This window comes from Solea senegalensis, linkage group LG1, assembly GCF_019176455.1.
Source record: "Solea senegalensis isolate Sse05_10M linkage group LG1, IFAPA_SoseM_1, whole genome shotgun sequence".
In the NCBI taxonomy this organism is placed as follows: domain Eukaryota; kingdom Metazoa; phylum Chordata; class Actinopteri; order Pleuronectiformes; family Soleidae; genus Solea; species Solea senegalensis.
The window spans coordinates 7,112,948-7,136,842 of NC_058021.1; the positions used below are offsets into that span (position 1 = coordinate 7,112,948).

Genomic DNA, 23,895 nt, shown 5'->3' on the forward strand with positions numbered 1-23,895 from the left:
TAGAACAACTGCTGCATGAGAGCATCACTCATGTCCCATCACATCTCATTCCATTATTATCCACAGCTGCCAGGACACAGGGTACAGTTTGCATGGCAAATACATCAGTCATTATCATGGGAGTCTAACTGCTCACAGGCCTGAGTGGGCTTAATGCCCCCCCCACTACTTCCTCAACATACAATTATAATTGCACTCTCTTGTTTCTGCAGCCTGAAACCTGAATCATGTTGTCACACATGATATCAGGTGTCATGTGCACCTGCTTCTTGTTGTACCTCTACACACACATTCTTGCACCGCATCCTTTCTGAGCTCACTCATAACCACATCCCTTGATCCTTGACTCCCAAAATGCCCTTTAAAGTTGTGAGGACTAGACAACATGTCCCCACAATGAGGGGGACACAACAATGAGAGGGAGGATAATCCTTTACACACAGTATTGCAACAGTCTTAAGTCACCACTGGACTTGTTGTTTTAGCGATCACATTAATGGAACACATCCAGAATATAAACATTAAAATAACACATTTTTTCCAGCTTCTACAGTAGGGATCAGCAAGTAACTGTGGTCGAAGGCCAATTTTTTGTAAGCAATTGGATATTGGGTCAAAACATCGGATCTTCATCAAACAAAGTGCCATAAAACGTCTTCAGTCAGAAAGAAAAACCCACGTTTGCTGCCTTAAGCTAACAATAATGTGGATGTTGTCTTTAATCACTAGCTTGTAAATGCGTGTGAAAGATACGTACCCGTACATATGCAATTTTACGGACATTTAATCCTCAAACCTGTCTGTCCATGACAACAGCAGTGTTTTTAATTGTATTTTTCAAACCAAACATTTAGTTTGAATAAGTTCATATTTTCTCACAATAAAAGCTCTGAACTCGATATGAAATTTTAATTTTCTTGTGAAGACAAGCAAATCATCAAAGATCAGACTTGTTAAGTCAACTGCTGGGCCAGATACTGATGCCGGAGGGCCAGTTTTGGCCCACGGGCCACCAATTGCTGACCATTGTTCTACAGTGTCAAGTATTTAATGTAACCTACTATTACACAAACATATCGGCTGTGAGAAAGGTCTATGATTCAGGACATGCTTAAGCTTTACACAAGTTAAACAACTTGCTATAAGTATAATATACAACTTAAAGTCACGTCATTCCAACCCAAATGCTAACAACAAAGAACAACAAAGCTGGTGACTTTTGCACATGTGCACATGCAGTTTCCACTCGTGTACACCCACCTGAGGTCACACGCTCAGTGCCTGCAGCTGTCACATCTATAGGTCTCGTGGATTATATAGCGCTGGCCTCAATATTTAATGTGATAGTCTTACATTATATCTGCTACCCATGCAGAGCTCTCTCGCTCCAGCTCTCTTCGAGGCGTCAGATCTCTCCCCAGCGCAAACCCCCCACCCCCACCCGGCGCTAAGCTGAGCGCAGCGCGCCCCCTCTTTTGGATTCAGTTTCCGAAAGCAAGACATGGCAAACATGTTGTGGCGCCACTGACCGTGTGAGTGGACGTCGCGCGGGTTCTCTGATGGAAGAAACTCGATTAATTGATGACATTTCAAACAGCATGCGAAAACACCTGCTTGTCAAGTTCCAGACAGTGGATGATGCGCGCTGGGTCAGCAGATGAACTGAGACGCTGCGCGCAAGAGGTTGCCACAGGCGAGGGTTAGGTTTGACCTCTGCGTGGACATTCACTCTGGGAGAAAGTGTTTATCAATGAAGAATGTGACTGCGTCCGACTCTCTTCAAACGGGGTGGATGAAGCCCTCGGCGGTGACATGCGTCTTGCCCCGCAGCCAAGCGCGCAACCCTTGCGGCTCATAATTCTGCTCCTCGTCGCCACCGGCGTGACCGCGTCCCCGGTGATCTCCACTGGCTGCCCGGACAGGTGCGTGTGCGATGACCAGCTGGTGGTTCAATGCGCTGGCCAACATCTGACCACCTTCCCGGTCAACTTGCCGCTGGCCACGCGGCAGCTCATCATCTCCAACAATCTCATCGTGGAGCTTCCGCCGCTGTCGCTCAACTACCTCTCTGACCTGGTCTACCTGGACTGCAGCAACAACTCCCTCACGGAAATATCCGAGTCCACGTTTGGAAATCTACGCAAGCTGGCCTACCTGGACCTCTCTTTCAACACCCTGACCCGGATCGAGGACAGGACGTTCGGGCCCCTCGCCAGTCTGGTAATGCTGAGGATGACGGACAACCCGGGGCTCTCGGAGATTCACCCTGACGCCTTCACGGAAAACGTGGCTCTTCAGGTTCTGGATGTGAGCCGGAACAACCTGACGGTGGTGAACGTCACCTCCCTGCTCGCGCTGCCCGCCCTGCGCTCTTTGGGACTGAGCGGGAACCCGTGGAGTTGTGAGTGCGAAAATGAGGACCTGTGTCTGTGGGTCCACCTGGAGGGCTTCAAGTTCCAAGGTCCTGCCTGTTTTTCATGCTGTTTTATTGTAAAGTCGTAATTATCATCATCATCATCATCATCATCATCAAGACTGCACAGTACAGTCATTTCAATGCTCCAGTCAATAACTAACCAGGTTATGTAAACAATAATCCAGCTCCAATAACAGACCTGGATCCCATGCAGATGTATAACTTTGGCAGCTGATGTTAAACTAATTAATCGAGGATTCAGATCATTTAAATACCAAATTAGATTTAACACTTAGAATGGGTAAGAAGTTGCCACTAATGCTTTTAAATTTGCAGTCAAATCATTTACAATCATATTGATAAAGATAATATTTGGGTTATCTAAGATTTTGAGATTTTGGTTTGATTGTTGAAATAAAACACACACCTAACCAACATGGCATCCAAATTATAACAGTGTGTCTTGCTAATAAGTCAGGAAGGATTTTCTACCAACCTGGTTACACTAAAATGGTTTTATTCATATATATTAATGGTTATAACCACATGGTCCAAGGACATATCACAACAAACCCAAGCAAGGTGGTGCCATTGGGCCTAGTTTCCAACCATAGTGTCATTGCAGTCTCCTCCTCACTGGCAATAATCTAATATAAGGGGTTTTTCACCCTTATTAGAGCTCAGGTTATGCCAGAAAGTATAATTGACATATTTAATGACCGTATATTATAAATCCCAGGTTCCCAAATCCAAAATGTGTGCCAACTAAACATTAAGTAAAGAAAAAGGAGGGAGTTGAGGGATCCCCAACAAAACAGCACTCATTTAAGGAAGCAGTGAGTTTATGTTTACATCACGTGGAAACATGTGACACATCATGTGGCACAGGAGATGACACAGTGGAGCGTATCACTCTATCAAATAACCATCAGCGTGAAAGAGGATCAGGGACAGGGAGCCATGTGATTTCCTTTGTTTTGTTTGTTCATTAATTCAGTCTTGCCGAAATCAAAACCCATCTGGAAATGACTCGTGTGTGGATGTATCCTCTGTTTTCAGAGTGTGAGAAATGGATCACAGCCGAACGAAACCGCCGAACATCGATCCCTCTGTTATTACAGTGAAGTTGATCGATGTGTTGGAAATTCAACCGTCCGTCTTTAGTGCAGATGTGTCACTGTGTAAAAGGGCAGCTGCTATTTATAGTGTGCTTTACTGAGCAAGAAGCCAGTCATAACTCCATAACATCAGAGCTGCTCATGAGCTCGCCGCACATAGTAAAAAGGCATTCCCTGCTTTCCTCTCCCACTCCCACTCACACTCACCACAGTCCCTGCTGTTCAGTTCAAGTCCAAATAGAGTCCTGCAAGAGCTGCCCTATTTTCTAGTTTCTTGTCGCCTTTTGTCTCAATTAATTTGGAGCAGAGCCTCCTCCAGTGACAGCTGGCAGCACGGGAGACTGCAGACACAGTAACAGCAATTTTCAGTACATACACGTTCTAAGTCTCAACATACGAGCCCGTGGTAGCCGGCGACGACGCCCCAGTCTTTCTAAAACTGGACATTTTGTCCCCTCAGCCATTTATGTCTGCACGTGTATGTACACATTTATGCTGACTGATGCATTTTGGTTTGTTGTTTTGGTGTCATGAATGTGCTCTCATTTCAAGGTGATATGGCGCTTACGATAAACATAATCTAATCAGTCTGTATCCATAATTATCAGACAATCAAAGCCTGACTTTGAATCTGATGTGAACCTAGGACCGGGTTACAATGATATAATTATTAAAATAATTATGTTGTTAAAGGTTAAGGCTGGAGATCCTAGAAAAACAGTTAGAGTAGGCTACAGTTTGAATTCTAAAGTCCAAGTCCCTTTCTTCAGACTTCCCTCTGAAAGCTACACCTCCAGAGCACAGGAGCATGCGAAGAACACAAGTCTTTTGGATACGTGTTCAAATGACAACGTGATGATGAAAAACAACAAACTCTAGAAGGTTCACAAAGACATAATGATAACCCACATTTTTTTTCCCAAAAATAACGTCTTTCGTTTGTGACCAACACCTGTTGTTGGCATTTAGCTCTTGTGTGGTCTTCTGAGCATGCGCAATTAGAAGAGGTGTACATGCATGGGGAGGGTGGGGTCATCGATCGAATTCATTTGTCCGGGCCGTTCAATAGGATAGGATGGTGTTTTTACAGGCCGGTCTGTTCCACAGCTGACTGACATTTATCATTTTTGTGACCTTTAAGCAATTTGTTTCTATTAACACCCACGGCGCCATTAGATAATAAAACCAATTTGAAACATCGGACTGTTAATCATTTTTACACAAGCAACAACAACCACTGTGGCCTTTTTAAATGGCACGTATAGTCATTACACATTTAGACGCACACAGCAGGAGCACAGTTTATCTGCTTGACGGGAGAAACAACTTAAGGCTAACAAACTCTTCCTCCTCGTCAAAGCCTTGGTATCATGGAACTCAGCTTGCTTGCCTCTTTAAGGGAGGGCACTGGAGCGAGTGTGCACAGAGAGGACGCTTCAGGAAGGAACCAACAGATTCTCCTCTGTCTCGCCTTCCTGGCTCGATGAGCACTCTCCTCGCTGTTATATAAGGAGAGTGTCTAGAAATAGAGTGGAGTGTGCAAGGGGGAAGGAGAGAGGGAAAGCCCTTCTCTTTGATGCCAGTCCCTGCAGGGGGGGAGGAGGATGAATGGTGTGCGTGAAGCCAGAAGGGTTTCCTTTCCTTCCAAGCTGACACAAACACACACGTGGGCATATTCACACACACACACACACACGAGCAAGACACTGCAGGGGCACAGATAGGAGATGGTAAAGATAAGTGTTGTTTACATGTGAGGAGAGAGTCTGCATGTGTGTGTGTGTGTTTCTGCATGGATGGATGTGTGGATGGTTAGAATTGGAGACTTGCCACATATTGTGAGAACAGTGCACAGCAGCAGCAGCAGCAGCAGCAGCAGCAGCATGTGAAAGGATCAGAGAAAGCTTTGGATTTGTTCTGGTTGTTAGAGCTTGGAGAAGTTGACTGTCCTCATGGTCTTCAGCTGGGCTTCATATTTAACACGCTAAAATATAAGAGAATCATCATCTCCAATTTTGGCAAAATCCATTTAGACATTTTACACAGACGTCAGGCACACTAGTGTCCACTCATATGTGTCGTATGTTATCATCTATTTACATCATTTACAAAATTGACATGGTGTTCTAAGACCTGGGTTGCGTGGGTTTTCTCCGGGGTCTCCCACAGTCATGCAAATTTGGGGATTCTGAATTGACTGTAGGTGTGAGAGTGAATGGATGTTTGTCTCTATGTGGCCCTGTGATGGTCTGGTGACCTGTCCAGGGTGTGACCCCACCTTCTGCCCTATGTCAGCTGGGATTGGCACCAGCGACCCCTGCAACCCTCATGTGGAGGATGAAGTGGTAGAAGATTAATGGATGGATGGACATTGCGTTCTATTTGAGGATCTCTGTCACGAGTGATTGAGACTAATAACTCCTCAGGAAAAGTTATAAATCAACTGAGAATTAGACTTTCATCCCAGTTGAAAACACTTTAGCGTGTGTTGATTTCACAAAGGCATGATTTCACAACATAATTCCTAACATAATATCAAGTGATTTAACCAAAGAATATATTCAGACTATTTTTTTTTAACTTAAATGCACATTAATTAGAGAATCAGCAGCTTACAAATAACATAAACCTAGTAGAATACAACTATATGTTTGCAGGTTATAATAATTTGTGGCCACGGTTTAGTGTTTCCTGTGAACAAAAATGTTAATTGGTGTGTTTCTTCTCCTCTCTGGCCAGGAATTAGTATTTCATGCACACATTTTTTATACTATGGATCCGTGTACAGCTACTGTGCTAAGGAGTACCGTGCATGTAGTTGAGAGTCACGCGGCACACGTTTGTTATGTTTGTTACTGAGTTCTGTGTTTTAAGAAGCTGTTGCTGCTACAGACAAATGATTCCCTGTGCTGAAACACTGTGGATGTCTTTTGACGTCTCCCACTGGGAATTCTCCCTGGTACAAAAGCTTCACCGTGCTGTTGTGTTGCCCCCACTTTCTGTTCTTAGCGGCAAAAGTCTCCGGATAAAATGTGTCTCCTCTCAGCTGATGCAGAGCTCAACATCCGTAATGTGTCGGGTTTAATATTGACTGCCTTTGAAATATCCACACTGAAGTTTCATGAAAGAGAAGAGAGTCTCTTTGACATTTTCCATAGGATTTAGCAAGGTCTTAGTCGTCATCGTCTTCATCGTCGCACCCGATACCTGACGATGAGGTACTTTATTATCTTTGCTCTCAGGCAGACACAAAGGTCCAAATCACTCTCTAATCCTGAGGGGAAGAAAGCAGTTTGAATAATTCATCCATGATTTTATTTTTAAATGTAATGCCGCATCATCTCAAGACTACACAGGGAGCTCCAAAAGCCTCTGGTGTTTGATGAAAGACAGCGACATTGTTATGCAAGTCCAGTTTTCTGCATTTTAGTCCTCCAGCCGCGTGAAGATGAGCGCATTCATTACACACATCCTCATTTCAGTTGGCTGCCATACACCATTTACATATCATGCTAAAGTGAATTGAAACACATGCTTGAATTATTTAACAGTCGACTGCTGGGATTAATGCAATATGTATCAGGACGTCCTCGCTGAGGTGTTTGTGCCTTTTGGTAAAGCGTAACATCAAAGGACCCTTTAAGTCCTGTGCTAATTCTGAGTGTTGTCACTGTGAGAAATGATAGTTGATACACTATTTGCAACAGAGGCCAGCGCTGCACTGACGTGCGTTACGATGAATAGTTTCAGTTAAAAGTTTCTTGACCCTCATGTGTTTCTTTATGGAACTTTTGACATGAATATTTAAAGTTAAAGTAAAATATTCTATTTAGAAATGACTCTTCATGTTTGTAGTCATCAACTTTGAGCTATACCAGGGGTGTCAAACGTGCGGCCCGCGGGCCAGAACCGGCCCAATCCGACCCAATCATTTAATGTGATTTCTGTGATTTTCTTTATTCTTTTTTTTGTTTTTGTTTTTTTTTATATTTTTCAGTAACAGATACCTATATATAAACTAAAAACTTAAGCTTAATATTGTTGAAATTGCACTTTCAGGTCAAATGTTCAAGAAATTTCAGGTTGATTATAATAAGTTTTAGTAGTAGTAGTAGAAGTATTTATTATTAACCCTTAGAACACAGAGCATTTTGGCTGCTTTTTTTCCATTACTATGTTTAAACACAGAGACTATAAGAATGTGCATTATAGAGTGTCTTATATCCTTGGTGAAATTTTATTTATTTTTTTCATCAGATTGGAAAAAAAAAAAAATTCACCACCTATATAAACACCCCTGAGCAAAAAGTTCTTAAAATGATTTAAAAATTACTATTTTTGTGACTTCAGCACAATCTTTGCTACCTTATGTCACTACTAAAAACACATAAGAAGACAAACCTCTAAACCTATGACCTATAAACACACACCCCCAGGATGTCCATATAAGGAGTTGTGTGTTATTCCCACAGGTGCACCTGTGGCACAGATCCATGCCACGTGGGCACTGAGGGTAAATGTGGTTAATGTGTTTTGAGTCCAGAACAAATGACTGCAGGTCAGCTGACCAGTTAGCTGTGTTTGGTGAAGGACAAATGCTTAAAGAGGAAACATTCACTTCAGTGTTACAAATGTTCCATTCTATGTTGGTGTGTCATAATTCCTGCTTACCCTTGTGTGTTTCTGTGTGACAGATGAGGGCCAGACAGTGTGCGGCTCCCCTGCAGACATGCAGGGCCGTCGTCTAGGCGAGGTGGGCATCCAGCTACGGACGTTATGTCACCAGACTCTGGGCTCGTGGGACTACCTCTTCTTTGTCGTGATTGGCTTTGTCATCTTTGCCGCCGGCACCGTGTCTGCCTGGGTGATGGGCGTCATCATGGTGCTCTACGAGCGCTACATCAAGAAGAAAGACGGACAGCTCGACGTCGACGAAGAGGAGGACGACACCAGCGAGACGGGTCGTACCTCGGGGGCCAGGCGTGACCATGGCAACGGGAATTTAAAAACCCCACATGATGTTTGAGAGATTAGACGTTACCCTGCTCGCTATGGATACCCACAGTGCCTCCTGTCAACTTCCAGGACTGTCTGTGAAGCGTAATGAGACTAAAGTGAGTCTGTTTAACAGGCTCTGCTCTGAAAGAGAAAAGACAGAACTCATCTGATGTGGGGAGAATCATTCGACTCATTTGTAGTGGCTTTCAGGTGATGTAACACTCACTCTGGCTGCCGGAGTGGAGGTCTACGTGACATTTGAGTGGGAAATTGGTCATCCCTGCTGAAAAAACAGTCCATTATTAACGGTGGTTAGCGTTTACCACTGGATATTCTGAACACAAGCCAGTTTTGGTTCATGTACCAGCAACAGAGGTGTAACTTTCCGGCTTCATGAAATACACTTTCTTGTCGAGAGGAAAATGAAAAGATGAAGATGTGTGTACATGGTGAATCGGCTGTTCCTCAGCGTTCGGGTTCAGTGTGTAAGAATGACTTAGCGTCTCGTCTATGCATCGTAGCTTTCAATTCAAAAAGCAGCAGTCACGGTCTTTGTTGGTTCATCTAAAGTACCAATAAAATGCTTATTCTAAGGCTACAGAAACTAAACAATTTCTATTTTACAGCGATTATACACTCATTCAGACATACTAGACGTAATAGTGTATTCAATTTCTGCCATAACCCCCCGCCTAAATGTTCCACACTGGACCAGAATCTGGAAACAGAGGAAGCTGGAAGCAGCTGTTCAATAGACAGATAATGAGATTTTTAAATCTCATCTCATTGTATTTTCTTTAACTGCCACCTTGGGTCAACCAAGACCGGCAATGTACATCCATTTACGTGAGCCACTGTAAAACAACTTTACAGAAATCAAATTGATTCATATAGTGCATGATTTGATAATTAGCAACTGCAGTCCCACAAGAAACCACCAGTCCTTTTATAGCCATCCCAAAATCTGAATTGGAGATAAAATTAAGGTCAACTGTTTTCCCCTCAAACAACTAAATTCATGTGTGTGTATAATCTGGACAGACACACTTGCCACTAATTTATCAAACAGCTGTATTTCTAGAGCGAAACACCAAAAAGCACAGTGGACGCCTGTGATGGCATTCAGCTTCTGAGAGTTGAGTCTCCCACGGCTTCAGAGCATCTTTTGCAGTTATTCTGCTCATCAGTGAGAACGGAAGAAGAGTGAAGAATCCATTTATGTCCAAGTAAAAGTGCTTATGAAGAAACGAGTGCACCAGCCTGTGCTCTCTCTCTGATGGTGTGGAGGTTACAATTCCCAGCCTCAGCCAGCGCGTTTGTGTGGAGGTTCTTCAGTATTTATGAAGTTGCGAGCCAACACGTACCATCTGCTGAGGTCTTCTTTGGCAGCAGGCTCTGCCGAGTACACGACGACTGACTACTTCTTTGTTATCCTTGCTGTGTTGTTGGTTTGAGTGTGGTGCCCTGTCATTTTCTGCATGCACTGCTGATGCACTGAGAAACCCCGACGAGATGACCAGTGTCAGTCAGCCATTTAAAGCTGTAGTGTGAGACTTTTGAATAAAGACATTCAAACCGTTGTCCAATGAGTTCACACTGATTAAGCCCCCGTCGACTCTACACGATCTCTCTGTGTTTCTCAGTGTAGTTGTGTTTGAATCTCATGTTGCCCCGGCGACATTCCCTCACTGCACACAGGAAGTAGTTTGTTTTATGTGAAGACAGACAGAGGCAACACCGCGCGAGTAAAGCGAGACACTGCCGGTGTAAAGCATCCAAATGCTTCCACAGTCCCTTCTGTTCGGTGTGAACACAAAAGTTGCGATACGTTACACGCTGTAAGTCAGCAGTGCGCCACTTTAAAGGAACAGAAATATTGCAGTACTGAATTTCTCTCTCTTTTTTAAGAGAACCCTGAAAATGGCCTGATCAACTTTATTAAGTCATTTACAATTCACCACAATACAATGTTTGGTCCACTGCAGTCTGTATTTTTGCATTAAGTGATCCACAACGACTATGACATTGACTGTTACTTGAACTTAAGAAGATGCAAGAAACAACTAAAACTTCTTGTTGGATCATGAAAGTGTACGTGTGTGTGTGTGTGTGCATGTGTGTGTGAGAGAGAGACATGAGGAAGACGGCATTTTTCTCAAAATTGTGTCAGTTTTTTCCCTCTTTTCGTGCTGTGCAGATTTTCCTTTTTTTGTTCCAAACAACATTTGGATATATTTGAATAACCTGTATGTATGTATATATGTACTGTATATATGTATGTATATATGTATGTATGTACATGTATATATGTATGTATGTATGTATGTACTGTATATGTATGTATGTATGTATATATGTATGTATGTATGGATGTATGTACATGTATGTATGTATATATGTATGTATGTACATGTATGTATGTATGTATATATGTATGTATGTACTGTATATATGTATGTTTGTATGTATGTATGTATGTACATGTATTTATGTATGTAAGTATGTATGTATGTATGTACATGTATTTATGTAAGTATGTATGTACATGTATGAATGTATATATGTATGTACATGTACATGTATGTATATATGTATGTATGTACATGTATGTTTGTACATGTATGTATGTACATGTATGAATGTATATATGTATGTACATGTACATGTATGTATATATGTATGTATGTATGTATGTACAGTATGTATGTATGTATGTACAGTATGTATGTACATGTATGTTGTACCAGAGAAGACACATCGCAGTAAGACAAGCACGGATGTAAATAATAAATGTGACTGTGTTGGAAGCAGCCTTGGTCTCAGAGTCCTGTTATTGTGCATGTTGGCTCACTGTTATGATTTCCTGGGCTCGGTGCTTTTTCTAACTATGACTCTATTAACACTTTTTCCGTATCAATCTATTTTTTTCCTTTTCTTAAACGTTTGGGCTGTGCTGGCAGTGGGAATAAGGCTGTGAGGGTAAAATGCAGTTGCAAGGTATTGGATTATTTATTTATGTCTTTTTGTGTTGCACAGTGAGACAGTTTGTCTTTCTGTAACGTGAACTGCAGCGGTGTTGTGAAACTTTTCTTTTTACATTTACTAGGGATCTCATGTTCTCATCAGTGAGCTTGATCCAAACATACTAACATAGTATATAGCGCATTCTGGCTTAACACAAGGGGTATATTCAGACTTAATGGAAGTAAACATTCATGTCACAAACTACCACTGTGCTTTTCCTGCTAGTTTGACACAAAGTGTGCAAGGATTAAAAATATTAAGTGTAATATTTTATAATTTCTTCACAGTAATGAGTAATTGTTTGGTCCATAAAATGTCAGAAAACGTTAAAAAATGCTGATGATTTCCAACCCTGGAAATGATAATGTTCTCAAATGTCTTGTTTTGTCCAAAAACAAAAATGATTTCTTGGTTATACGGAGCAAAGAAACCAGAAAATATTCACATTTAAGATGCAGAAACGATCAGGAATCTTTTTTTAATAGTGAAACTCAAACCGATAAATCGATAATCAAAATAGTTGACGATTCATAATTAATAATCGATTATTCAAGTAATTGTTTCAGCTCTACTTAACCCCATGTTGTGAATGGGTGAATGGCAAAACTGTAGTGTAAAGCAGCTTTGAGTGGTCATCAAGACTAGAAAAGTGCTATATAAATACAGACCATTTAACATAGACTGTATACATCACTGGATACTGTAAATCCCATAATAATAATAATAATAATAATAATAATGAGCCATGTACTGTGCCTGCATGTTGCAATTGCTTGCTGTCTGTAATGTTTGCATGGTTCCTACAATAACGCAGTTCATATTGCGCACATTTGTTGAAGTGTACTAAACTCTCGTTTGTATCCGTGTACCAAGCCGTCAAACACCAGATCTCAACTCTGTTCAGTCCACTGGTTAGGTCATGTGATGCCACAGGCAAGGGTGAGGGTGTGGCCTGGAAATAGGATAGCTGCCTGCGCTAATGCATGCAGGCACGTGGATGGAACAACAAGGGATGTTCACGTCTCTCTTTCACAATACAAAAACGTGCATGGATGCTGTTTCCTGTGTACCTCGCCTGACTCTAAACCAGGGGTGTCAAACTCATTTTTGTTTAGGGGCCACATACAGCACAATTTGATCTCAAGGGGGCCGGACCAGTAAAAATTGTAAAATAATAGCATAATAAACTATGAACAAGAACCCCTTTGTTTTATCTCCTATAATAATTAATAATTTTACAAAACATGAAATTTCTTGAGAAATATAAGTGCAATTTCAACACTATCATGCCTAAATTTACTATTTACACAGCACACTGGATCTATAAAGGCACAAACATTTAGTCATGGGTATCTGGAGCATTTGACATTACGTTTAGATTAGTGTGAAATTTGAACAAATTCATCCTGTGGGCCGATTGGACCCTCTGGCAGGCCGGTTCTGGCCCCCGGGCCGTATGTTTGACACCCCTGCTCTAAACTCTTCATAGGCTACTGGCAGTTTTTAACCACTGTGTGCAGGTGGACTCAAATGTGAAGGAGACAACACAAGATGATTGAAGCAAAAAAAAATCTAGTACTACTTTACGAGATGAAATGTATTTTTGATACAAAACACACAAGGCAAAAAAATTGTGAGACATTCAGATTGAATCCAAACAGAATCGCATACGAAATCCAAATGTGGTTTGAATCTGCTTTAGAAAAGTTGGATGTGGTTTTTTCTTTTGTACTTTTTATTAATCCCCTCTCTGCATTTAACCCATCTTCTACTAGAATTAGGAGCAGTGGCCGGGGAGCAATGGGGGTTGGGTAACTTGCTCAGGGTTACCCAAGCCCTTTGACCTGGTGAAACTCAAACCGGCTTGTAACCCTCCAGTTACAAGCCAAGTTCCTTTTGCACTTGGCAATGGGCTGCTCCCTGTTCAGACTGCCAAACAAATCAAGCTAGATACAATCTGGATTATGCTTAAAAATCTGATTTGGGCTGCAGTCTGAACAAGGTCTTACAGTAATCTGGCAGGAAGTGGAGCCTGAACTGGCCTTATAGACAACTGAGGAGGCAAGTTACACCGTGAATGGAGAGAGGGAGTCTGAAATAAGCACTTCACACTAAAACTAGGACATGATAATTATGACGGAAAAGAAAACAGGAGCTGGGACAAAAGTGGCAGCAGTTTCTCAATCTACTGTACGTCGTGCTGTTCCCAGCATATACTCGGTAATTTACCGTTTCAAATGGATGACATTAATTGAAATATTCGGCACGTTCTTTACGCCCACACGGCAACGTCTCCTCACATGTCAGGCATGTGTTCGGACACGTCCGTTCTGCCTCCATAACCCACTCCAACACAAATCACCTCTGAGCACGATCATGTTCAGTCTAAAGGCTTAGGAGACGCGCTCAAACACTACTAGGTTACGTTACAGTACAAGACAACGTCTTCCCACATCATCAAAACAGCTAAATCTGCAATTCAAATGAGTCAGAGGGGTCGGAAAATACACTTATTATCTTTCTGATTGAGAAAAAGATGAGACCTGTGTGTGTAGTAAACATAAAGCTATATAAAGCCAATTATTGTAGCAGAAATGCCGCAAAGCAACTAACATGTTTGTTTTTTAATCTTATTAGTTCAATCCATCCTAAAACAAAGTGTAAGAGCAGAAAATCATGGTTATCCAGGGAGTTATGTAATGATCTATATCTTGGCCTGGAGCTAAACAGTAAACTACAAAGCATCTTTTGGTGAGTAAGTGAACGAGGGAGTGCTTTCCAACACAGACTAAGGATATTTTGAACTGATAGATGCTCCTATTTTCAGTCTTGAATTGACTTAAATACAAACAAATAATGGGCTCACACGGTGGTTTAGTGGTTAGCACTCTCGCCTTGCAGCGAGAAGACCCGGGTTCGAGCCCCGGTAGGAACAAGGGCCTTTCTGCATGGAGTTTGCATGTTCTCCCCGTGTGTGCGTGGGTTCTCTCCGGGTTCTCCGGCTTCCTCCCACAGTCCAAAAACATGCAATGTGGGGATTAGGTGAATTGGACACTCTAATTTGACCATAGGAGTGAGTGTGAGAGTGAATGGTTGTTTGTCTCTAGTTGTGTGTGGCCCTGCGATGGACTGGCGAACTGTCCAGGGTGTACCCCGCCTATCGCCCGATGTAGCTGAGATTGGCACAGCACCCCCCGCGACCCTCTGGTGGAGGATAAAGCGGTTAGATGATGACTGACTGACTGACAAACAAATAATAATTCATTTACTGTAGCTATTGAATACAGACACTCCTGCTTGTTGGTTGTTTAACTTGTATTTCTGCACCATAGTGGCAGGACTTGAAAACTGCTGTTCACAAACGCTCTCCATCCAATCTGGCTGAGTTTGAGCTATTTTGCAAAGAAGAATGGGCAAAAATGAACTATTTTGCAAAGAAGAATGGGCAAAAATGTCAGTGTCCAGGTGTGCAAAGAGACAAACCCCAAAAGACTTGCAGCTGTAATTGCAGCGAAAGGTGGTTCTACAAAGTACTGATGCAGGGGGGGGTGAATACAAATGCACACCACATTTTACTACGTGCTGATCAATCACATAAAATCTCAATAAAAAACATTTAAGTTTGTGGTTCTAAAGCGGCAGAATGTGAAAAAGTTCAAGGCGTATGAGTATTTTTTCAAGGCACTGGTGCCCAGTGTGTGCACACAGATGAGAGCTCATCTAACCGTCAGCAATAACAAGGAAAACTGCATTTATATTCACATACCCACTGCGTCGGTACTAAATGTTTTTCTGTCGTGCTTGAGAGTCAGTGTTTGCTTCTCTGGGTCTCATTATTCACCAGCCAGACTGAGGTAGTTGGTCAGAGTGTGCTTCAGGACAGAAACACACTCTCGGTCACATCGACAGCACAGTCGTGACTGTGAGCCAGTGCTGTGAATAGACCGGATCATTCACTTACTGTGGCTATTGAATACAGACGCTCCTGCTTGGTGGTTGTTTAACTTGTATTTCGGCACCATTGTGCACGTCGAACGAGCGATGTGGCATTAAGCAAGAGTGGCTCTAACCGACTGTAATGGCCCTCTGACACGTCTACTCATGAAACACACTCACACACACAATGACAATCCTTTAGTCACAGAGCGGTGGAATGACTAAAGTTTGCAAAGAGGGATATTTTGTCCTGTAGCAGGAAGTGCAGATAGATAGATAACTTTATTTACCCCCGAGGGGAAATTGGGTCATCATAGCAGCAGTACAAATAAGTCAAAAATACAAGTCTCACACGACGCACAGACTTAAATAATAATAATAATAATAACAATTTCTCACATCAATCTGGATCAACCAATTTCACGATTGTAAAATAATTTTAAAATGATTTTATCTCATTGATGCTACCACATAATTGTTCAATATTAGTGTAATACCTTTCATTCTCAGTGGGAATCATAAGTCAGCTAAAATTTATTTCAAATCAGTGAAATGATTCTTCAAATTTAAGTGCCATATATGGTTTCATGTATATCTGCACATTTCTGCATCCTTCCCCAGCAATAAAATGTCATTGTGTGTGTCACAGTTCTGCCTGGAGAATCATTTTCTTTCCCTTTTATATTTTAATTGAACCCCTTGTCCTGCTCTTTGAACGTACTTTCGCCTCCTTGAGATCTCTGGGTATTAAGGAGGTATCAGGTGTCTCATTTGCATCTAAGTGTTTCAGTGTAGACAGTAATTACCGTCTTCAGTGGAGCCTCGCTGGCTCGCAGGCTGCGGCTGAAATTAAAAAATCCCATTTCCAAGTTGGGACGCGATAGAAATGCATCAAAAATGCGTCTTCAACTCAACTCAAGCAAGTCCAGTCGTCTACGGCCAAGTACTGAAGAAGACTATGACCTGGATGAGTGGAGAACCTCCACTGACATTCATCCCTGGCTGGATGTTAACCATGATGCAGCATTAAGACTTGATATAAGACTGTCTAAAAGTGTGTGCGGGAACAGAACAGAACTAAAACTAATCAGCAGTGTGAACAGCCGCTGAAAACTCATGTGCTGCCATGATCTGGGCCCCGAGACAGCAGAACATTCTGTTCTTACAGCTGGCGCTGTCTTTATAAACCAATCAGTCTTTCCATGCTCACTCAAAACTGAGCTAATAAGCGTGTGGTGTGTTATACTAAGAGTCCAGAGAGCCGTTCTTTTTCTACCCCTGTATGATAGTAAATACCAACATGTTCCCCCGTCTATTTGACACCGCCCTGCTCGCTCACGTGTCACTCGATTATTGATGAGCTCTTTGACCCGCATACAGAAACCTGAGGCCCGATTAACACGTTGATCTAATACCCTTTTTGCTCTTTCGTTCACTTCACCTCCTCATTTGCTTTTTTTTGTTGTTTTGTTTGTTTGTTTTTTTTCCCCACACCGCGCATAAATTACTTCAGGGGCATTTGACCTTTGATCCCCGCAGCACTGTCAAGTTAAGGGTTGGTGATGTTGTTAAATGCTGACCCTGTGTCAGTTTACACTGCTCTACCGCGACGTCGCTCACTGACCTCACAGCCACGACGACATTTCCCGTTCAGCCGATTCCTTTGAATTCCTTCAGGGGATTGATGAGTTTGTTCCTCCACTTTCTAAAGAGAAATATCAATAGGCCAACTAAGAATAGACTCTGGATATCTGGGAGCTGCTCTCTCTTCCAGCTGAGTTACATAAATTATAATGAATTCATCATAATCCCACTGGGGATAGATTGAAGAGAGGAGAGATTAACTTGCTTTCAAGCTCTGACTACTTCATAATGAGGGCTCAAAAGGGAAAAGAGAATGAACAATGTCAATTTTGTGTCACTTATCACGTCAGATCTTGAATCTAATGAATGAATAACAATCTCTTAAGACGAGAGCCCTGAAGCTACAGCGCTGAAGCACCCTCTAGTGACAGGTGGTGGTTTTTCAGCACAATCGTTGTGGTTTATTTGGGGAATGACTTTTCTTTCTTTCTTTCTTTTTTTTACTTGAACTCAGCATTGTGCAAATCCCAAAAATAACTAAAAAATCCCATATATGACAGTATTATATGTTCTCTTATGCTTTTGTCAGGAGTTTCAAGGCTCCGTCTGGTTGTTGAAGGCCCCAGAGTGACTCTGATGTCGCTCTACCATCCGCAGGACGCTCTCCGACAGTCCCTTAATGTCGCTGTGTGTGTCCGGATGTGCGACCAAAGCCTTCAGGAGGTCAGTCACGCCTTCCTCCTCCAACATGCTGCTGTAATGTGATTCTAGAAAATGGAGAAGACAAGAGAGAGAGAGACAGAGAGAGCAATGAAACCTCACCTCTAACAATATGTCCAATTAAATCAGTTTCACATTGAGTGTCTTACTGTTTTGACTGCAGACCAGATGTATGGCCCACACAGCCCACAGCTGCACCCCCGGGGCCTGGCGCGTCTGGAGCAGAGGGCAGAATGGACGGAACGACCTGAAATGTATGTACACTAAGATGAATTGCATTTGGTGTGTCAGGCATCAGGCATCAGTGCAAGGCGCAGAGCCACCGGAAGACGTTTATTTTCAATTGAATCAATTCCTGAATGGGATCTCAGCGGATAAATAAAATGATTTATTCATGTTATTACAACTCTGTAAAATACTCAATGTTTTTCTTTTCTTTTCTTTTTAACCCTGCAAGTTCTTAACTGGGCAACAAGCACATGTATGATGAGAAATTAGAGAGGACAGAATACATGCATTAAAACGACTGCGTACACACTTTTTCTTCTGTCTCACCTATAAGACACCATTTCTCTTTCCAGTGGGGTCCATGTCATTATGGACGTGTGCTGTAAACAAAGAAGAACATTCAACAAAAAAAAAAAGAGCCAAAGGTGAATTCTATTGTCTATTAAATGATAGCAACCGGCATTCAAACCACCCACCAGCTGCTTCAGGATGGTATCGTGGAGCTCCTTGTCCAGGGTCCAGGCCTCTGGTCTGGAGGCGACTTGTGCCAGAATCCCTCCAGCAAAGTAACGGACGCCGACCTCCACATGGGAATCCAGCAGGAGCGTGAGGACGTGTTCCAGCAGCTCCTCGTCCAACAGGTCGGCCTGCAGCTCCTCCACCTCGGCTATGTTGTTCTGCATCAATTGGCACAGATTTGAATGTTCATCAAGGCAAGACACTGGAATTCATCCAAACAGCCTCTTTTTCTTTCTTTAACAAACGTGTCTGTTCTGCTTTGTTTAGTTTAGATCTTTTGCTTTATCTCTTGTTCTTGCCATGTTACATTACACCCATGGATTCAAAGTTACGCAACGACTACCGACGCTACATTTACACACATGGAACGCACCAGGAGGCCGAGAAGCTTCTGTTGAATAGAAGGCTCAGCGTAGTACGTCTGCAAAGAAGGCAAAAAAACTGTCAGTTTGTCTGTCTGTGTCCCTCCATATTGGTACAGTTTTTTTTGTTGGGCTCCTGTACCTCCAGAACCTCAGCGTACAGCTCCAGGCCCTGGCACTGAATGAAGTTGTGGGCCGCAGAGGGCATCTCATCCGTCAGGTTCCACAGAGCAGTGAGGGCAAACTTCAGAGTGGAGTCCACCACTCCCACCATGGCCCTCTGCTGCACGATAGACAGCAGCTGCTGTAAGACAAGAGACGAAAGAGATTCATAGAAACATAAGAAACGTCCTCTAGTGAGAGTAAGAGTACGTTTTTTGCATAAAATGACCGACACAGAAAGATGCGGCAGCAGATTTACAATAAATACAATCTGAACTGAAGTTCATGGAGCAATGTGGTGACAGTGAGTAGATGAGTATAGTCTACACACCGGGTCATGGAAAATACAGCTGGTGAGAATGATAGGGAGAGGAAGAGAGAGGGAGAACTAGAAATACACTCCGCTGCATATCTAGTGCTAATCCGGGAACGTTGTGTATGTTTGAAACCAAATACCCTGGATATGTTAAATGTACCTTCATAATTAAGATGTCCTTGCTGAGCTGTGCAATCTGCTCCGTCGACAACTGTGAATAAAACAAAACCAAAGCACTTCTTTGAGTTTCAACCTTTGTTTTTCTTAAAAGTCAGTGTCTCAAACAAACAGGGAAACGAGTTTTATTTAAGCAGCCTAAATGAACAGTATAATGTTGCCTGTTCAGAGTGGTCTGTGAGTCTGAACTGAACGCACATAGTAAGTGAGTGAGAGCCTTGACCTTGGCCACCAGAATGGAGATGACAGCAACGGCCATCCTCTGAAGAGTCAAGTCCTCATGGTTGCTCAGCCAGTTAATAACCAGGGTGGCTGCTGAATACCTGAACAAAGGTGGCAGAGTACGTAGGTATCAGGAACACATCATTACAAAAAGAAAAATCAAGAGTCCTGGTTTGCACTTTTACATCTGGAAGGTGTATATTTCTTTTAGCGGTGAGGCCAGAGGAGAAAAAATGTTCTGGCTGGATCACAATCTCCTGGAAAAACTCCACACCACACTGCCACTATAACTACTGCAGTGATTATCTTGGCTACTGCATGACTGTGGGCTCATACGTCGTAAACAGAGTAAAGTTAAACTAACTTGTCGAAGGGGACATCCTGAAGGATGTAGTCGCTGCAGAGAGCCAGCAGACAGTTTTTCTGCACCTGGAGAGATGAAATAGTTGAATGAATTGAGTCAACACTCAGGTGTAAGAAAATCCACCAGTTGATGTGGGCAACGGGTTGAACGGAGCAGCTGGAAGTTGGAGCTGGAAGCAAATGTAAAATTTAAACCAGGCAATTTGACTTGAAAACCCAAAAAGTGTGACAATCTAGCTGTTTAACCTCGAATCCAGAGACGTATGCAGTTCTAACTAAAGTAGTAACTCCTAAAGACAGCTGGTCGAAAGCTTTTGTTATAACATTCATCTGTTGTGTAAGTATATGATGTCATAATAATGCCTAATTTACCTACTATACGCTGGTTACCTGTTGTTTCAAGGGTTCAAGATTTAAAAAAATCGGATTTTTAAAGTCAGCACAACCATGCCGCTGGTTATTTAATAGAACTTTTAATACCATACATCCCCTCCTGCTCCCTGAGATCCTCAGACTCCTCTTACTGGTCTTTCCTAAAATTTTAGCTGTTTTTAAATCTTAAATACTGACTTTTAAAAGTTGTTTTTTCAGTGAATTTTCTCTTGTTCTGTCCGTTATGTTTTGCTCTTCATTGCTTGTTTACCTTTGTTGTTCTCCCTCTGCTTTACATGTTTGGTTTTAATTATTGTACAGCACTGACTATTTGCTACATATAAATAAAGCGTGTTATTATAAACATGACCCCTGACCTGCCAGTGGCTGGGGAAGGTCTTCATAGCATACAGAAGTTGGGTGACAGTGGCGGTGATCAGGCTGACGGGCATGGCCTCCGCCATGTCATGAGTGGTCAGGTTGAACACACACGCAGTGGCCACCAGGTGGACGTGCAGGGAGGAGGGGTGGCTCCGCATCCCACTCAGCACCAGCTACAGGAAACAGGAGGTCCATGTCACCGTCACGCGTGTTGTCAGGAACTGTCAGCAACACTTTGCAGCTTTGTTTTAGTGTCTGAAGTCACCTCATACTCCTCACTGAGCCAAACTTAAGCTGTATTAGAACTATAAACTGCGTAATGCTCTTACAATTAAGAGTCACTTGTCCATTCCTATGAGAAAACTGCAAATGAGCGTACATTCCTGTGTTTGTCTGCTCTAATATCATACACCTCGGTCTATTTTTTACTACAGACATCATTCAATTCTTATTTAAGTATCAGCAAGTTATGGTTTCTTGAGAAATCACAGTCGTATTCTCCATACTGTTCCCACTCCTTGGGATGTAACACATGAAGAAAGTACAAGAAATGAACAAACCCGACCTTTAGCATATCCGGCTGTGGTTTGTCGATGTCTGTGGTTAGATTGTGGAGCTGGATGAGGGCCTCTCGTGTGAAACACTCCCTGTCTCTGTACCTTCTCAGGGCCTCACACACCTGTTTCTCATTAGCCTCTCCGGTCACCTGAGAACACGAGTTCATTAGATGTGAAATACAATGTGCATATACGGCAAATGCATAAAACCTCAAACCAAATTCAAATGGGAAAATGATGTCCAGGCCTCTCACAACTCATCGTATGACATCAACTCTGCGCTCAATGTTCACGCAAGACTTACTTTGAGATTTTTCCGTGATGAGAGCGCCTCACTGGAGCAAACCCTGGTGGCTAGTAGACCCAGAAAGACCAGCTCACTCCTGGCCTCCACAAACACTCGCAATGCTGCTTCAGTGACTCTTTTTCTGCCAGAGATATCAAGAGAAATGAGGTGAGGGAGAACCTGAGGACTCCCCTCCAGAAGCTGCTGCACCGTCTCATCCTCATCTCTCTCATCACTGTCATCCCCAGCAAAGTGGTCGTGCGATAAGTCCAGGTGCCTAAGAGCATGAAGCTGTCTGAGGACAAAGAGCAGCCTGGCAGGTGACATATCCAGCTGCTGCAGCCGGTGTGCGTTTAAAGACCTCAAGGTGTTCTTGCATTGGAGGAGAGCCGTAAGCTGGGAAACAGCAGTGCAGGAGATATCCAGAGCCTCCAGCTGAGGGAGAGTGCAGATATCTTCAAGGGCAGCGTCAGTCAAGTCTGTGTTGGCTAAGTTTAACGTCTTCAGAGCCCGAAGACAGCTGAAGCCAACTCGGACACCATCATTTTCCTCCAGCATCTCCCAGTCCAAATGTAGACCACTGAGGGTCAACCTCTGCAGGCTGGCCCGGCACTCCACGTTTGAGGCCAGTCCTGAGACAATATCAGCCCCAGTGATGCCCCCAGGAACCCAGGAGGCGTCCAGGTCCTGCAGGCGATGAGGACAGAGGGCCAAGTGGAAAGCTTCCGCAGACACTGGACAGTAGCGGATGGAGGCTCGACACAGACGGAGCTCTTTGCAGTTTCGGAAAATGCCAACAGTTGTGTCATTCAGGATTCCTTGTACGGAGACGCAAACAGAGCAATGTTTTAGGAAAAAGCTGCACCAGTTTAGCCACATACTGTATGTGTTTGTGGAGGAGAGTGTTTCCATCAGTTCAGCCTGTCACACAGTGTAGTGCACTGTGAACTAATAAATCATAGGATGACAGAGTGAGTCAGGGACTCTATCACATTATAGTAAAATAGATTTGTTTTAGCTGACTAAGTTGTCTTCTTGCAGCAACTATGTGCTCTTATATTTATTCCCTGCCCTTTATATCTTGTCCTTATACAGTATCTTCTTTCATAAAATTCCCAGCCTCTCAAAACACAACACACATTAAGCCTCATCTTCCTCTTCTCCTTTGGGGAATGAGCTCCTTCTCTGGTCGTGACTTCCTGCATGCTTTGACAGAGCCAATCACAGGCACTGTTAGATCTCGGTCAAACAATATGCTGCAGGCTAATTGGCTCACTGATGCTAATGATATTAACTCCAGAATTTGACACAGAATGGCGACACTTATTTGATACCGAGTGATACAGAAGTCCAGTTAATACCACAAAAGTATTGAAGGTCATTACCGGCCCTATTGACGATAATGATGCTAACGAAGCAATTTCAGACCCTTTGACCTACCTGTAGTCGCCATTTTATGGAGCAGCTGTTCGGCTACCTCCTGTGGTAAGTGTGGCGCCCGGTTGAGGCTCATGGATCCATCTGCTCGCCTGCTGCACAGTACGTCCAGGCTGTGGCACACCTGAGCCAGACAGCGGTTGCACAAGGCCTGGGGGCCCTCAGCATCCTGTGTGACACGTCACCGGGTGCAAAGAAGAACAAAGATCATTCCACATATGTGTGTGTGCAGTGGATTGCAGAAGAAGCTCATGTAAACAAGGGGCATCATGTCTACTCTACATACTGGGTACTTCACCTCCAGTTGCTCCTGTGGGCTGTGCGAGCACCGGGTGAATTAATAAATAAAAGCACTGCACATTGATGTGTTGTATTCATGTGTGAATGGGTAAATGGCAGCAGAGTAAAATAAATCAGCTCAAGACTATAATAAAACATATTTATTCTAGGAAATTACCACTGAATAGGGATTTCAGAGCATTATAACACACTTGTAATTGATAATTGATGCTATGGGGTCCTCCCATTGTCAAACTACCTGTGCAAACTAGGGATGGGTTGATACCCCTTTTTTCTGTCAGATACCAATATCAAAAACAGATATTAGTCCGATACAGTCATTTTAGACCAGTTATGGCAAATTTAACTGAATTGAACTATGAAGTCATTCCAAAGACATAATTCTCCAACTGTGTAACTATTGTTCTCCTATAAAGA

The 23,895-nt window shown here is 42.9% G+C and overlaps 2 protein-coding genes across 2 annotated transcripts; one reads left to right on the forward strand and one right to left on the reverse strand.

Annotated features, from left to right (window-relative positions):
• Nucleotides 1-1,496: 1,496 nt before the first annotated feature.
• Nucleotides 1,497-10,112, forward strand: LOC122760757 (leucine-rich repeat-containing protein 52-like). The gene is made up of 2 exons (XM_044015966.1): nt 1,497-2,461; nt 8,229-10,112. Exons 1-2 carry the CDS (start codon nt 1,813-1,815, stop codon nt 8,558-8,560), a joined length of 981 nt encoding a protein of 326 aa, XP_043871901.1. The 5' UTR covers nt 1,497-1,812; the 3' UTR covers nt 8,561-10,112.
• A 7,399-nt stretch (nt 10,113-17,511) lies between these two features.
• Nucleotides 17,512-23,353, reverse strand: LOC122781773 (protein zyg-11 homolog; the record flags this gene model as incomplete). The annotated part of the gene is made up of 13 exons (XM_044045784.1): nt 17,512-17,843; nt 17,946-18,043; nt 18,352-18,404; nt 18,501-18,701; nt 18,917-18,964; nt 19,048-19,209; nt 19,544-19,594; nt 19,784-19,883; nt 20,147-20,211; nt 20,895-21,071; nt 21,464-21,604; nt 21,760-22,559; nt 23,182-23,353. Coding segments are annotated over 13 exons (2,241 nt in total), but the record flags the coding sequence as incomplete, so codon positions are not given.
• Between the last annotated feature and the right edge of the window lie 542 nt (nt 23,354-23,895).

Excerpts from the sequence above, each read along its gene's own strand:
- LOC122760757 (XM_044015966.1), top strand. The coding sequence starts at position 1,813 with ATGCGTCTTGCCCCGCAGCCAAGCGCGCAACCCTTGCGGCTCATAATT. Across the intron at positions 2,462-8,228 it reads GGAGGGCTTCAAGTTCCAAG|ATGAGGGCCAGACAGTGTGC; the intron begins GTCCTGCCTGTT and ends TCTGTGTGACAG.